Here is a 16,971-nt window from a genome sequence, read left to right as displayed (position 1 = left end):
TTTCTCGAAAGTATTCTTTTGGAGCATACTAGTATTATAAATAACAGATGCTAGCAAGATTAACATTATATTAGAAGTTTTGTGTACTACGCTCCCCACCCCCATGTATATTATCCTATATAATATAGCGAAAATTTATAACATGTCAGACCTATTATACAAGGAGAGGATATATACATTGGCCATGCCTGTTGTTCAATCCAATTGAATTTATTCAGTAATTATGTTTTAAACTAAACTAACTTTTACGAAGAGTTTGTTCAAAATTAAGCATAATTTGGATGAAGAGCATTTGAATATGAATTAGTGAAAAGGTACCATTTACCCAAAATAATAAAAAAGGAATAAGTTTTGAGACAATTTTCATTAAAATTTGTCTTTGTTTATCTTGCAATTTATTTCAAGATCATTTTCGCTCTACTCATTTTACGGTGGATCGGATACAAATTAATCATAAATCGGGTAGTTTTTAATGAACGATTTCTAAAAATGATAATTAACATGCGAGGTGCATATTCCATGTGCATAGGCCTACTGAAATAAATTCTAAAATAAAATTGAAGAAAACACTTCTCCACCTGGCACGATAAAAGAAACTTTCACTGATGAATACCCCTTTAAACAGAAGCACTATAGCTGGTCTGAATTCCTGACTGTAAATTCAAGAATAAACATTAACACAAATCTAAAAAAAATCATATTTGCGAAACTTTGAAATTTTGCATGGAACTAAGAAAATTTTATTTTCAATGGATCTCTGCTCTTATGCCTGTTCGATGCTTGGTGAATATTATCCAATCCATGGTTACTGTATTAATTTTGCTTTATTTTCTATGTTTTAAACAAAAAATTTTCAGGGATTAAGGCAAGGCGGAAACCTGTAACTTTTAAAACAAGCTCCTCTTATATTCGAACCAACATTCGCCGAATGATCAGAAAAAAAAAATCCAAGGTTGTCCGATGCATGGTGAAATCACTCTAATCAGGTTGCATGATGAATAGGACTTACAGAATTTGGTATTTGATATAGGCCTATGAAGAATAATAAAAAATACTATACATGCACATTGCAATTAATGTGTAAGTTAGGCTGTACAGCAGACTTGCTCCTGGATTTCATATACCATCTACCACAGATGACGTTATGAATATTATGTTTCTTTTTATACAATGATAATTTCCTCTACTATAATAATTACTATACTATACATGCATGTAGTGCTTAGAGGAAATTATTATACAATTAAAAGAAATTTTTAACGAAAGGCGTCTGGATTTTTCATTTTAGCCTTATATGTAGCCTACATGTGGAGGACCAGAAAATGTGTCTAAAGGGAGGGGTCCAAGGGATAATTGTGTGTCTCACTCTGCATAGCATAGGGACCATTTTCGATCATTTAACTATGCATGTAAGTTTGAATGGTTCAATTCTGGTAGTTTTTTTCTTTCTATATTTTTTTACCTCAACTTTTAATTCAGAAAATAAATTTAAAGTTATCTCGCTTACATGCAGATAAATCAGACGATTCCATTTTCACGGTTGATTGTAAATACTTTGATTGCCTGTTCATGAAATCAATTCTAAGTCCTTGCATTTAATTGACACAAATTTTCAGTCACAGCCATCTAAAGAACTCCAATATTCATTGTCCGATCATGATTTATATCATGTCCCGAAATTTCTAACCTGACACCCCTTCGGTTAAGGTTCACCGGTCACTATCCACCATATTGTAAACAGGTGCTTGGTGTGCTTGACAACGCCTGTTATGTCCATGTAACCAAACTCCCTGGTTTAAAGAAAAGGCGTGAAAATAACTCGGAGATAAGAAATCAGTGAAGATGAAGAAGTGTATTTGTGAAATCTGTACTTGTGGGTAAGTGTTTAGGAATAAACAATCGAAGTAAATCTATAATAAAAGTTACTTTAACTAATTGACAGTTTATCAAGTATGATCTTGCACTTGTGTGTAGCATAAGGTATATTGTGTACAGATTGTCATGGAAAGTGCTAAGTACAGTTTTTTGCAATTTGGCCTGTCCTGTTATATCAATAATTAACGAGTCCTATATACCGTAGTGATAATTACCTTAATTAAGAAAAGTAGCTGCTGTAAACTCCTTTTCCCATGGATGACGTGCATGATTATTTAATGTGCATGGTGAATAGGGACATTGTTTTAATCATATTTCAGTGTAAACGTGTACAAACTTTATTGATAAAATTGTATAATAAAAATGTACTGGTCCCATATTTCCATTCATTGTTTCACATAGTATATACAGTTTTACAAATGCGTAAATAAATAATGTTCATACATATGGTTTATTCAATCAACATCTAAGGTCTACTTCCTAAATGTTGTGCATGTACTCTTGTTTTGTAGAATAATTAATTAAACAGTTGTTTGTATAATATATACTTGCTGCTAATTAGTTGACAAACAATAAAACTTACCTTAGAACAACAAAGTGTAGGGGGGGAGGGGGGTATTTAATGGAGAACTACCCTCATAACTTCCTAAAAGGGGAGGGGGACTTTGATTATCGGTTCTTGAACTCATTAGATTTTTTCATACATTGAATCGTTGAAGGGAAATCAATACAATCACTGAAAATTTGAGAAATCTAAAAATTTGAAGGGAAAAGTTGATATCAAGATACTTTTGCTTTAGTCGTACTAAAGCTACTAAATAGTTATAAATTTACTTGACATATGTTGTTAAGTTTAATACTGTAGTTTCCTGTATACAGTACATTCTTATATTTTTAAATATTAAAAATAAATTCATTGCACTCTGAATCATGGTATTCAAAAATTATTAACAACATCATCACTTTAGTCATCTATTTTAATTATTATCACAGTGCCACTCCTTCTAATTATAATTTACCGGTATACACACCTAAGTTTTTTAAAACTAAATACTCATTTCCTATGTATGATCCTATCATTAAATGATGCTTACTAAGTGCCGAGTATATACTGTATTTGATATATCAAAGCACTTAATTGTCACAACATTAAAAAAAATACATGGGATAATGATCATCTTAACTAAGACACAAAGTTAAAAATACTTGGGTAAATGCCCTATCGTTTAAACTATATATACTCTATTATGATAAATAATATTTAAGCTACTATTATTGAGTACTGGTATTCTATTTTATTCAAATCAATGAATGTAGATAATTTTTGAAAAAGTTCAATATTACTCTCGCATATTACATGGAGAAGAATGAGATTTATGTTTAACGAGTGACAAAATCCATGTGAGTTGAAATCTTTATTGTCCATTTGATGGTCCGTAATAGTTTAAGTACAGCCATTCTATAGTATCTACTTAAAATCATCCTTATATGTATTTAAATCTCTTGTCTGCTGCTTTTCAAAGGGGAACAACTCTGTAGTGTTTATACAAAGATTATCTCTGAATCAAGATGAGGCCTTTTTTTAAAAACCTTTAGTCAGTATGATTTGGTAAGTAGTGACGTATCTATGATGTATGCTAGGCCTAATTAAGAAGACTTTTTTCTGAGACTGTTTACGCATTTTGACAGCCTTTCATCATGATCTCAAATCCTTGCATCAGTGTAGTCGCCATGGATTAATTGTAAATGAGGTTTATAACCTAAACTTCCATTCACTGGAACAAACAAACGAATTCTGTACCTTACAAAATGCAGCAAATGTAAGGACGCTATTTTCATAGCTATGAATATGTATTTGAAAACTCACATCTTTGTCTGAGAAGTTTAAATGATCTAAGATCTGGTCCGTATTTCAATGAAATTGAATTGTTCTTTTCTCTCTCACCGTATTTGCTTTTCTTTGCAAGGGAGGCCAATTTCATTTCTATCACATTATTAAAAAACCAGTACTAGCAAGGAATGAATTCCTAAATGTTTTAATGTCACCCAGAGACCATTATATGTTTGATCACTAATGTGAATATACATATCCTGCTGTAAGATTTAAAATATTTTAGATATAAAATAGTCAATAAAAGATGTACCTAAACTCTTTAAAATCCACACTGACTTGCCCTGAGCAAGAGGGCATATAAAAAAAGAATAAAGCATGTACCTTAAATTACAGATTTACATAATTTTTATATTTACTAGTTATTGAAGATAATCATGTTAATCAAGATATGAATAAGATTAACTAACGAATCAATTCATCTATATCCTACTTTGTAATATATCCAATGGTGGAACTCAAATCAGGTCGAGGTAATATACTTATGTACTTTAATTATATAACCTGTTTGCTTTGAGCTTTTATATACAACTTATGAAGGTTTATTCATTAGGCAGTGGTATGGATCGACTCCAGATGTCAGCTATATCCTTCAATAAAGCAGACAACTGTTCTAATCTCATTTATCCTGCATTCTCTGAAATTGCTACAGCATGCCTCTATCTCTTTGCAAGTTTACATTCTAATTTCATTCAATTTAATTGAAACATAATATATATTGATAGTCAAAAGAGTTGGGCAACAGACAAAGCCTTGCTCCTGTATATACATACATACCCTCTCCCAATTACAAAGTTTGCTTTCTGTAAGTCTATACCAAAAAAAAATTAGTTGCATTATTGCCTATGAAGTTTGAGATTACCTCTCATGGTAGCTATAGAGCAAGAGTTGATTGACAAAAAGTGATTTGTTCATGTCTTAGTAGGATCATCTATAAGTTAAAATTTTGTCTTAGAATTATGGGTCAATACATCAATAAATAGCTAAATGTCATCCCCCATTTCATCAAGAAGGGTCAACCATCAAACATAGATTCTATATTCATTCAGGTACCAGATACAATGAATTAGACTACTGTGGTTTCATCAATATTCGTTGAATACTAATTTTCGTGGATTTCGTTCCTAAGTTGATCCACGAAATTAAATGTTCATTGAAGTTCAATTTCAACTAACATTTTGTATTGATAGGATCATTGGCCACGAATTTACGTATCCTTGAAACTGTGGTTTTCAGAAATTCCACGAAAATTGGTACCCACGAAAATTAATGAAACCACAGTATCATATCCATAATTAATTATTTGCTCTGATTAATTAACGAGATCATTTATCTCCAGCTTGTCATTACTGCACAGACTTGATTGTCTCTAGTGACCTTGGATTTCAAACCCAATCAAATCTTTTGTGTCTATACTCCGGCACTCTGGGGGTTTATAATGCTGACTGGAATCTTCTTTAATCCTCAAACTGAATGCCAAAATCATTCCAATTCATTCATATCAAGATGATCAGATTTTTATGTTACCAATTCTTCACATCATCCTAATCTAAGTCTATTACAATAAACACATGTACATAAAACTTTCAAAAACAAAAATATTACGGTATGTCCAAAAACATGTCCTTAGAAAAGAAGAAATTTCAATGTACTTTGTTTAAAGGGCATTTTTAAAAAAAAAAATTCTGTGGGGGGGGGGGGGGGGGGGGGTGGGGGGGGGGACTCAAATTCCAGGTGATACCAGTCTAAACAAAACCAGACATACATATATTAGTACAATTCTTAGCCTATACTGTACCGATGATTGCAATGACTCTACTTTTTTATTCTAATCCATAAACCTTCCTTTGATTGTGGCCATATACATGCCTGTGCAACTGTACTGTTATAATTCAAAAAAAGGCACACAGTGCTAAAATGGGTATATATGTAATAAATGGGTATATATGTAATAAATGGGTATATATGTAATAAACAAAAGTGGCTACTTTGACAGGTAAATAAATCATAATAACTGATAACTTTGAAATTAAACTTAAGTTATTTCTTCTGAAATTGAAAAATAATAGATTCTAGTAGCATTTTTTAAAGAGACAAATTGATTAACATGAGCGTATATTTGCACATTGATAGGTTTTTAATTTGCAGCAGCAGATGATATCTCGGATGTTGGAGTTTCCTGATAAAAGTCTGTGCTCCAGCTTATTGTCCTGCCTAGCTCATTTGTACAATCAAAATAAAATTATATATAAAGATATTGGTACAGCTTAACCACTAGGCGTGGCTTTTTAACAGTAAACTTAAGGGTCCTTGACACCCCCATGACTTAAAGCTTTACTTTTTACAACATTACATCACAACATGGGAGTTTTAATCAATCTTTGGTGCCTATAATATCTGTATAGCGCAATAAATCGGCTTGCTTCAGTCTACAGACCTGCAGGTCATTACCGGTAGTTTATCGATAAATACTACTGGAGCTGCTTTTGCTTTTATGAATTGTGATAAATTATTAAAAAGTTGATTTTCCCCCAAAATTGAACTTTTTTGGTCATTTTCAATTTGAACACCCACTTAAAATTAATATCTGTAAGGAATATAGAAATTCTGTCTTAATTATTTGAAAAACTTTTTCCAAAGGTGTGGAGGACCCTTTTGTGATGCAAAAAATACAAATATGAATACACAAAATGTTGTTTCCAGCAATATATCAAAGATTATATGTGCTTACTTTATATACTTCAGACCTACAAACCCAAAGTGAGTAAAACAATTGGTCATTACATTGTTTATTCACATTTTCCCCAAATTTGAAATATTCAATCTGATCACTCTAAATTTTCCATGATCACCAAAGTTCATTCTGATTTAATTTTCATAGCCATTAATTCACCCAAAGTAAGCATGTACATGCATGTACCAACAAATCCTAGTTTTATTATAATACAGTTCTTTTTGGTAAATATTACATCTGTTGGAGACATTACATCACTTTCATTCCCCCTGATATCTACATCCCTGCATGATAAATCTGTTGGAGTTTGATGATCACAATTGTTACCCTTAGTCATGAATTTAAAGAGTTTGAATTTAATTATGCTCTCATGAATGGTGAAAATAAATGATTTCTTGAAATAATTCATTTACCGTAGTGAATTCAATTGTAAGAATTAATCCTTATATATGTTATGACCTCTTACAAAGAAGTCTATTGGTATAGTTAATGTCAATTTTTCACATTTACTATAAGTTTGTACCAATGTATAAAAACATCTCAAATTTGTATAACCTTGGTGGAATAGGCGACCTTCTGGCTTAATCATTCATGCAGTTGTACAACTTTTAACACTTTTGTATGGTGAATGAGTTCCTTATAGTATTCAATATATCTTTTTGTGTTCTTTGTTTGCTACCTAAACCTTACTCTTAACTGTTAACCCTTTATTCTTTTGACAGACGGCACAGATGCCCTCACCGCCCCACAAACGTAATAAACAAGGGAGATCAGCCATGTACCCTCACAGAATACAACAACGAGTTCAAGCAGCACCCCCTCCAGATGAGAGAGCCCTTCAAGCCCTCCGCAGAGGCCCTCAGAGGGGGGCAGTTTGAGGACAAAACCACTCAAAGGTGAGACTATATGACCTCAAACAGTGTCAAGGTCAAAAATATAGTTTCGTTTCCTCTATCCTATATATATATTTTTTTATTTTGATAATTTACCACTTTAACACATCATATTTAAGTTTAAATCAGTTATATGAATACCAAAAAACTTCAGTGATAAAATACTTGTTAAGGCAATTTCAATACCTTTTATATAAATAGAAAGAGAGAGAGAGAGAGATGGTTATGACTAAAGCCTTTTATCAAAATTACGGTATGTGTTGCTTTTTAATCCAAGCAAAAGGTCATGGCTATACCAGCAATACATGCATTGCGTTGTCAGAATCAATGCATTCGCTGAGAAGTGTTTTGATTGCTTTACTCGATCTCTAAAGTGTTTGACTGTTATTATGCTTTATGGATTTAGGTTTTAAATCAGAGAATGTTTACTTTTTCACCGTATTCAAATGCACATTCTGGCACGCCTATATATATATTATATTATAAATGTAGACCAAGCTTGTTTTGTTTCTGTCATTGATGTTTTACTACTATAAAGAATGTGGAAACTTGTACTATTTTGCATGTAGGGCTTGTGCATGGAGAATTTCATTGTTTTATTATCAAAAAGCATACACCATTTGTTTGCATTCCCTAGGTACTGTTTGAATGTTAATAGCAGTAAATGAATAATTTATGCATGGAAGGGAGGATTTTCAAGAAAAAAAAACAATACCATATTGAACTTATTTGTTTTGAGCAAAAATAGAAAATTCATACAATTTATACTGAAGATTCCGTATACAAACAATAATAAACATATAAGTAGCATTTTATTCAACTGATTTGTTATCAGACAAACATTGTCTAGGAAGTCAATTAAAATGCCAATTAATTAGGATTAAGTAGCAGACTGGGATATTTCACATTAATATTGCATTTGTGTCCAAGTTTCTATGACAATGCCTAACATCATCTATGACAACAAGGATCAAGGTAGATCAACAATCCATTTATTATGCAGGTAAATATGGGGTGTATTCCCAGGTGTCAATTATAGATATTAATGCTGGGCCACTTTGAAGGGGATCAAATCTATTCTCTCCTGTATGATTGAGTTTACTTAGTAAGATCTTTTAAGTTTTCTTTTTAAGTAAACACTAGGTGCCCAGAAACCATTCTGTGGAGTGTCCAATTCTTCCAAAAAATCAAAAGAACAAACTTGGTTCATATTTATTAGCAATCAAAAAACAAATCATCAGTTCCCGTCTTTTTGTGTGTTTCACCCCCAGAGTCTCTAATTATGTACTGTGGGTATTTGAATTTTTTTTTAAAAATCTTTTAAGGAATTTTGAATTATATTTCTGTTCATTAATCCTATCTGGTAACTGACGCAATTAAAAGGATTTTTTTTAAAAACCCAAATTAATGCAATATTATCCATCTTTTCTATCCCATCGCCTGTTTCTAATCTGGCTGTCTAAAGGTTTTTGCTGGTTTCCTTTCTGTTTACAATGATCGTGGGCAAATTCACAACATCAGATCACCCTTATAACCCAGCATCAATTATTCAGCATGTAAGTGAAGATCCGTGATTGGCCTTCTTTGACCACCCATCCATTCCCCCATCAATTAACCGCAGCCATTGCTACATTTACCTGAGGAAACTTGACGACTCTGACAGACATCAGAGGGTAGCGGAGATTGAGGGCCGTGCACTGAATGTAAGAACCTTTGGATACCTAGCAAGAAACGTTTAACTGAAGAAAAGAATACCACAGAGATGGCGAGTTTAGAGGGAGAGAAACAAAGCAACAATAAAGCTGGGGAAGATTGGAAGGCAGACTTGGCTAGTGGTAGGGATGGATATTTCAGAAACAAGAACGCATCAACAAGTGGACAAGAAGCCAAGGGTCCCGATTCAGTGAAGAAGGAACTCACAGTTCAGAGTTTTATGGATAAAGATGCAGGTGACGGTAAATCTGTAAAATCAATGAAAATTGAAGAGGAGGCAGTTCCTAAGTCAACCCAACAACCAGAGAAAGTGAGCAAAGGAGATAATGACAGTAAACAACAAAATCGCAAAAAACCTAACGGAAAACAGAAACAAATTTCTCCAAGGAATCCAGCAGGCATAACTAAAGAAAAAGAGAGAGATGCAAATGCTCAGTGGACGTCGGAATGGGAACAGAGAAAGGAAAGTTCAATGGGAGGAGGGAAAGTTGGAAACACCCAAAGGGATGCAAACAAATACTGGGAAGGTACTCTGGCTAAGAGGTTGGACAAAGGGGACACAAGGATGTATATAGCTTCTTCTAAAGGTAGCAATATGCCGCAAAAAGCACAGTCCATAGATGGACTTCATCAGATTGGAAGAAAACCAAAGAACAAACTTGGCGAATGCAAGCAAAGAGAAGCTTCAGAGAGGAAAATAGGTGATTTCTACAATAAGCATGAAGAGAAAGTGTCCATAAAGAATCTCACAAAGAGGGAAGTTTCTCAGGGTGTGATTGGCGACTTCTATTCACCAAGGGTAGAAGATGACTTCATGACCAGGCTTGAAAATGAAAGCATTAGCAGACGACAGAGCAGACAAAATTCCGGGAACCAGAAGTCAAGGCTCAATTCTACAGAGGACACACAAAGAAGAAATAACGAGAGCGACGAACCATACTGGCTTGTTCTGGATCTAGAAACCAATAAAGGGTTTAAGGTTAAAAAAGCATCGTCTCCCCAATCTGCAATGAGACCGGACCGTTCGTCTAACTTGTCAAGCGCAGAGAGCTTCAGATCTTCCGTACACGATGAGAGTAGATGGGATATGTCAGCATCTCCGCAGAAATCCGCATTGCCACAGTCAAGGTGGCCGTGGGATAAATCTGCAGATTCCAGAACCCGAGGGAAAAATCATGACGATCTTTTCAGAAAGGACAAAGAAAATGTCGTCAAACTTGGATCCCGTAACACTAAAACAAAGGCTCCATGGGAAACACCGGATATTAATCAGGTTCAGCAGACGTTCAAGAAGGACCCAAACGACATCTTTAGAAAAGACCCCGCGCTGAAAGAGAAAAATATCCATTTAGAAGACAACGGGCCCTCAAAGGTCCTTGCACCATGGGAAACGCCTTTTGGAAAATCCGCAAACGATCTTGATGTTTTATTTGGAAAACCTGCTTATGGTAAAAGTCGACCCCTGCAGGGCAATTCTAGCAAGTCCTTTGATGATGGATTCAAAATTGATACCATGCCAGCTCGTCAAAGAACCAAAGCTGAAGAATATCACCGAGAGCTACATCGCGGAAATCCGGGCTACCAGAGTACCGGATTTTAAAATTTTGAATTGGCTAATCAAAAAACTAATTTCCCCCAAGTTGATACTAACATTGTGATATAAACTGTTATTCGGTTGTTCTGTTTATACGGCGTTGTCGACTAGCACCTGACTTTGCTCAATGGATTTTTTTCTTGTGTTGTCACGGTTGTTGTTAAACTTGTGTATATATTTTTATTATCCAATATTGTGTGTATATATCCTTAAAAAAAACACAATTGGCATATTCCGGACATCAAAACGCAACGACCCGTGATTAATTGATTTTTGTGTAAAAACCATTATTTCATGTGTTTGAAGCATGCGAGAAAAAAAAAACGTTGACGAAGCCAATAAGCATAGAGGCTGTTGCACCAACAAACTTTATCGATGTAAGAGCGGATTTTTTGACCTAGACCCACAATATCATTTCTCTCAGTTAGACGATAAGATGTAAGGACCCTCTAGAACTTTAGAAGATAAAAAGAAATGAACAAATTTTTTAAAAAAATCCCATAAATGATATTATTTCTCTTTTTTGTGATCAATCAAAGTGTATGAACTAATACAAGTAGTAAGATTTGAACGTTTATCATTATTTTGATTAATTTTTTGTTCTCATGTGAACCTTTTGTAAACCTTGTGTGTAAGAGTGAGATTGAGACAGTGAATAAGAAAGAAATCCTTGGCTAATCGTGATGAAAAAAAAAATATATACATAACTATGTATATTTTTTTAGGCAAGATTTCATCAAGCACCCCCTGGAGAAACCGTTTGTGAGGGTTCCTGACCAGTACAGGAGACCCGAGGGTGAGATGGAGGGGATGACGTCTTACAAGAAGGAGTTCACGGGTAATTGAACTTTGTTTTTTAGTATGGCAGTTAAAAAAATATTTAAACTTTACGTAATTGCCAATAAAATCAATCGTTCGGCAGCTAAAAGACAGCATATATATATGATTTGGATACTGATTTTTAGAGACTTCCTGCGGTAAATCAATAAAACTGCTCCTTTCAAATTATTACCAACGCCCCTTTTTATGAGAAGAGACAATGTTAAGGATTGATCATTTCAGAAACCAAAATCTGAACTCAAACATAATTGTAATGCAAAATTTAAGTATTTATGCCGATATCGGGAAGGCAGTGCTCCATTAAGTCCATATATCAATATCAACAACAGATGTAGCGTCCCGTTGCTAGGCAAAGGTACATAGCAATAAAAAATCCCAATCAATACTCTAGACCCTAAGTCATATATCAATTTACACTGGAGATCTTCGTTTTGTGCGACATCTTATCTTGAAAGCTCCCCAATATCTTAGTTATAAATTTTCAATAAACATTGTTAGGTTTATTTATCTACATAAGCACTCGGTAAGGGATTCCTCCGTGGGTCGTGTTATGCATAGAACGGTAATCCCTCCTCCCTTTACATTTAGTCGGTCGGTTACGGAATACTCACGGGGCTTCAACATAACGACAGTCCTTCTGGACTGCCTCATTCAAGTACTTGGCTATGATTATTTATGATTTATATAATTGTATTCCCAGTTACGTCTTTCTGTACTGCTAGTATTTTCTATTGATTCAAGCTGACATTACTATTTATGCGATCGAGAATCCAATGGGAAATATATATGTATAATAAGTAATTCCCGGTGGCTGTTGTGTATACATGTAAAAGTTAGTTCACTTTATTACCCTCCATAGGTGTTACCAATCGTCACGTATACCGCTTGTCCGTAATCTCTTGGACAAATCCCCTTCAGTGTTTTTATTTCGGATTAAGTATTGAGGCTTAAATCATTAAATCAATCTCAGAGTGTACAGCCACGATGTACATGAATTGGGCTAATCCTCGGGATAGGGTATATAGGTAACAATAGGTAACCTTAGCCCACGTGTACTCCCCATATCACCCCGTTACCTGATTGTCATGGTTGGGTTGAATGTTTACGAATACACATTGAACTGATTTTAAAGTTAAATAGCACAGTCTTTATAAGTCTTAAGATATTTAGAACAGCTAGTTTAATCTAAGCTTAACTCTAATTATTTGGAGCATTAAGTATATAAATAAAAAAAGGACTCATTAGACTATTCATTATTTACAAAGTAAATTGCCCTTGGAATTTTAAGTTCCGACTAGAGAATAATTTCTTTTACCATAGAAGTATATTTTGTTCAAGTTAGCAAGATTGCAATCTCATGAGAATTTGGAGAAAACTTAGAATAATTAAGATAAAATCCTCGGTTTTATTTTAGTAGTCTTTGGAAGGACTTTTAAATATGCTCTAATATTGTAATCTTTTGGAAGACATTATATATCCTCGGTAATATTGTAGTATTATAAAGAACCTTAAATATAAACAGTATATTGTCGTATTCTTTTGGAGGACCTTAAATATCCTCGGTAATATTGTAGTGTGTTTGGAAGGACCTAGAATATCACATGAAGAACCATTTTAACAAGAGCTTGGACTTTGGGTAGATGTATCAAACGGCGATGTAACGTAGGCCTGTCTGTTTCATTGCTGGCCACTCAGCCATTGCTCTTTGAAATCAACAAGATTTGTCTGGCTATTGAGCTAAGACTACGCAATCGGTGTATATTTCGCTTGAAACCATATCATTTTTAACTTGTTTTTGACGCAAGAGATAGATTGCTACGTCCAACCGAAAGTCCAAGGTCTTGTTAAAATGGTTCTAATATTGTAGTAGTTTTAGATTGAACTTTGAGACAGGCGGAAATATTGTAGTATATGTACTAGTATATACTGTGTATTTTTGTTTTTGGAAGGACCCTTAAGATTCACTGCTTTTATTGTTGGTGAGTCTTGTAAGTTTTTAAGGCCACTTATGATAATATTGATAGTATTCAAAAGGTATCATTGAGGTTCACTTGGCTTCAACCTACTAACACTTTATTCATAAAATGTGGAGATGGCGTGCACCTTTGTAGATTAATAATTATCTTTTTTGGTTTACTTCAGAAAAATACCAGGCACCTGCGAGAGCTATTAAACATGATGGTCAGCGTCTGGCTCAGGGCAGATTTGAGGGAGAGCCCACCTATAAAAGTAATTAGCCACCAGTTATTTCACTTAACGTATCCCAAAATTACCGTAAGGCCACTTGTTTACAGTTTAACGTTTTCGTCTTTTTCTTCTTTTTATAATGATGTTAGATCCTTACCAATGTTTGATAACTTTTCAATACCAAATGGTACCACCAAAAAATCATTCGTTTGTGTCGCATCTATAAAAAAAAAATCATTATTATAATTTATAAAGTTTAACCAGTTTTTGTAATTTTATACTGTTTGTATGACATTTTCGCAATCAACACTGATGTTGTTTCTTTTTATAAGTCCTTGTTTTGATCTTTACAGCCGACTACCGGAAGTGGGACATGTCGGGCCGCGTGGGTCCCTATGTCTCCCAGGACGCCTGGCAGCCGCCCACCAACAGGTTTGAGGGGGAGAGCACCATGCACCACGATTTTATTAAGCACGATGCCCGAAGACGCGGTATGATTAAGCCCCCACAGGCGGCCCAGATGTCCGACTCACCCTTCAACGACAGGACTGGCTACAGGGATGCTTACATCAAACACACTCTGGAGCCAAAATACGTCCATCCCAAAGAGCAGTACAAAGGGCCAGGAGCACCATTTGAGGACATGACCACATTCAAACGAGATTTCAAGGGCAACCCCGGAGAGATTACTAGAAGTTTCAAGCCTGATAACCAAGCGTTCTCATCCGGGAAACCGTTAGAGGACGTAACTACCAACAGGAACGACTATCGAAGATGGCCAATGGAACGCCCCTATGTACATGCGCATGAGCAGTACAAAAAGCCTGACGGTACCATGGAAATGACCACCACGCATAATTCGACTTACAGAGAGCTGCCATTGGATCGAGTGGTCGCTCACCGCCCGTCGTCCGCCAATAAAGCCCGTAACGCTCCATTTGACGGTAGTACCAGTTACGCCAATGATTACAAGAAATGGGAAATGAACAAAAACAAGCCCATGATGCGAGACGAATACCATCCAAACACGGCGCCATTTGAGGGCCTTTCTACACAGAAGGCTCATTACATTCCCCACGAATTACAGCCAAACAGAAGCTTTAGACCCGATAACACAGCTTTCCAGAGCGGCTCCAAGTTTGAGGATGGTACCATGTACCGCACAGACTTTACACCAAAACACGTAGAGGTATGCCCAGTTCTAGGAATCGAAAAAGGTCAGACACAATTCCAGTTTGTCTCAACTGATCAGCGAGGCCATAAATTGTACCAGCCCGTCTTCGAGAGTGTCCAGTCGCTAAATGGCTTTCAGTCACCAAACCGAATGCAGATGACCGCTGCATAATCTGCACAAGAAATTAGAATTTATTCCATTTTTCCATATACAGATCTGTGATATTATGTTTTTGTAGTATGTTATGGTCGGATTTAATGTTGGTACAGAATATGGGGGAATTCCTACTGCATTTTCGCTCTAGTGCCTTTTTCGTTTGGTTTGGTAAAGGCAGAAAATAGAATCATGATCGGAGAAAGCTCCTGCATGCGAAGTGGTAGTGCTATAACTAACAAAGCCATCAAAGTCATATTAAGAGGATCGATCGACCTTGTTCATTGAACATTAGTGACGCAATATGCTAAAAATAAATTTGCTTTTATAGTTTTCTGTGACAATTCTCTTTCTGTATGCAACTATAAAATTCATATACCTCTATTTTTTTAGAATAAGGTCGCCTTTTGGTGTCCGGATTATGATATATATTTATGTGTCGTAGTTTTTGTGTTTATTGTTATAAATGACAAAGTTGGTATGAAAAAAAATGTTGCCAAAAGCCAGATTTATGTAGCACAGGAACCAAGCAGATTTTCCGGAACTGCCTAATATCGCTTTGTAGCGTCATTTCCGGTCCAAATTTTAACGTTTCTGTGCTGCATAAACTGTCCGTTATATATAGCTATTGATGTGTTTGATTACTGGCAATCATGATAAAGATAATTATAGTACATGTTATTGTATATAACTATTAATTTACGATGTTTGCATTGTTGCAAGTGCTTTACTCTCAATCAGCCGCTTCTCACATTACATTACATTGTTACTCCTTCCTTTCCATGCAATAAACAAAGTAATCCTCACCGAAGTTTTAACATTATCCTCTGTAATTTATAACACAACGTTTCACTGTGTTGTTACATATTGTATAAATTCGCTGTACTTTTCTTTTTTATTGTATACCATAGATACGTAGAATACAATTATATTAAAAGAGATAAAAAGTCCAACCTCATTGTTTGTTTTTTTTTTTATTTTCAACCACAGATCGAGAACCTCAAAATACTCTCAAGTTGCAGAAAATAACAGAATAACCCTTGAATAAAATTTGGGTGATTTCTTTTACGTCCATATACATCGTACATGTTTATTCGTAGCGCTGCAAAAGTCGCTGGCATTTCAGAGCACCACATATAATTGTTACAGTGTACAATGTAGTACCGTTACAGTTTCTTTAAAAAGATATTTTCATTTTTTGCCTACTGCATTTAGTATGTGTCTCACTTATTTCAGGATAATGAAGAAAAGGCAAAAATGGGGGAAAATGTTGTCTTTGGTTATTTATTGATAGGAATGAAGACCTGAACAGTGTTGTACGAACACAAAGAAAATCTATAAAACTTTAACAAAGTAAAACAAAAGGAGTGAAGAGGTTGATCAACGCAAAGAAACCATCTATACGAACTAGTCCGTCGCATCCTTTATAGTATATTAAAATACAAAGGCAGCACGATTTTTAACGTTGTAGGCCTACAATGCGTGCATGAATCGTTCCAAATTCTTCAAAAAACGTGAAGCTACTCAAGCTAGTGCAGCTGGGGCCATTGCGATGAAACATGTGCTTGAGTATTTGTGTACGTGAATGCTTTGCACTTTAAAATTCTGAGAACAGACAGTTTACAAATTCTTATCATTATTTTTGTTTAAATTATTGAACTGAAAAAAACCCATTGATTACCGTTCGATTTGTTAATATCTTCTGTATGTACATGTATATCATTTATAGGTAAATGGGAAACCATGTATTCTAGTTATCCTAATTTTACCACACTCCAGAGTAATTTGGTCAATGTATTTCATTCTTTTTATAAAACATCATATCTTTTAGATAAAAAAACCCATACATGTATAAGACAAGGTTAAGTTACAGAGAGCGAAAAACCCCAGCCATGACATACATTAAATGAATATCGG

The 16,971-nt window shown here is 34.8% G+C and overlaps 1 protein-coding gene across 3 annotated transcripts; it reads left to right on the top strand.

Annotated features, from left to right (window-relative positions):
* Nucleotides 1-1,714: 1,714 nt before the first annotated feature.
* Nucleotides 1,715-16,007, top strand: LOC105344414 (stabilizer of axonemal microtubules 2). Of its 3 annotated transcripts, XM_066088995.1 has the most exons (6): nt 1,737-1,877; nt 6,512-6,526; nt 7,223-7,396; nt 11,426-11,538; nt 13,683-13,769; nt 14,081-16,007. In XM_066088995.1, exons 1-6 carry the CDS (start codon nt 1,843-1,845, stop codon nt 15,070-15,072), a joined length of 1,416 nt encoding a protein of 471 aa, XP_065945067.1. In that variant the 5' UTR covers nt 1,737-1,842; the 3' UTR covers nt 15,073-16,007. The 3 variants fall into 3 exon arrangements, with proteins under 3 accessions (XP_011450497.1, XP_065945067.1, XP_065945068.1); XM_011452195.4 differs by lacking the exon at nt 6,512-6,526 and having other exon boundaries at nt 1,715-1,877; XM_066088996.1 differs by lacking the exons at nt 1,737-1,877; nt 6,512-6,526; nt 7,223-7,396 and adding an exon at nt 11,005-11,138.
* The last annotated feature ends 964 nt before the right edge of the window (nt 16,008-16,971 follow it).

Source organism: Magallana gigas, chromosome 6, assembly GCF_963853765.1.
Source record: "Magallana gigas chromosome 6, xbMagGiga1.1, whole genome shotgun sequence".
NCBI classification, from domain to species: Eukaryota; Metazoa; Mollusca; class Bivalvia; order Ostreida; family Ostreidae; genus Magallana; species Magallana gigas.
Note: the sequence above shows the minus strand (reverse complement) of the source record. Positions and strands in the feature narration are given on the sequence as shown.

Bases quoted from the DNA above. Each gene is read 5' to 3' on its own strand.
- LOC105344414 (XM_066088995.1), top strand. From the start codon at position 1,843: ATGAAGAAGTGTATTTGTGAAATCTGTACTTGTGG. The intron at 7,397-11,425 runs GTGAGACTATAT...ATATTTTTTTAG, and splicing joins GAGGACAAAACCACTCAAAG to GCAAGATTTCATCAAGCACC. The intron at 13,770-14,080 runs GTAATTAGCCAC...TGATCTTTACAG, and splicing joins GGGAGAGCCCACCTATAAAA to CCGACTACCGGAAGTGGGAC.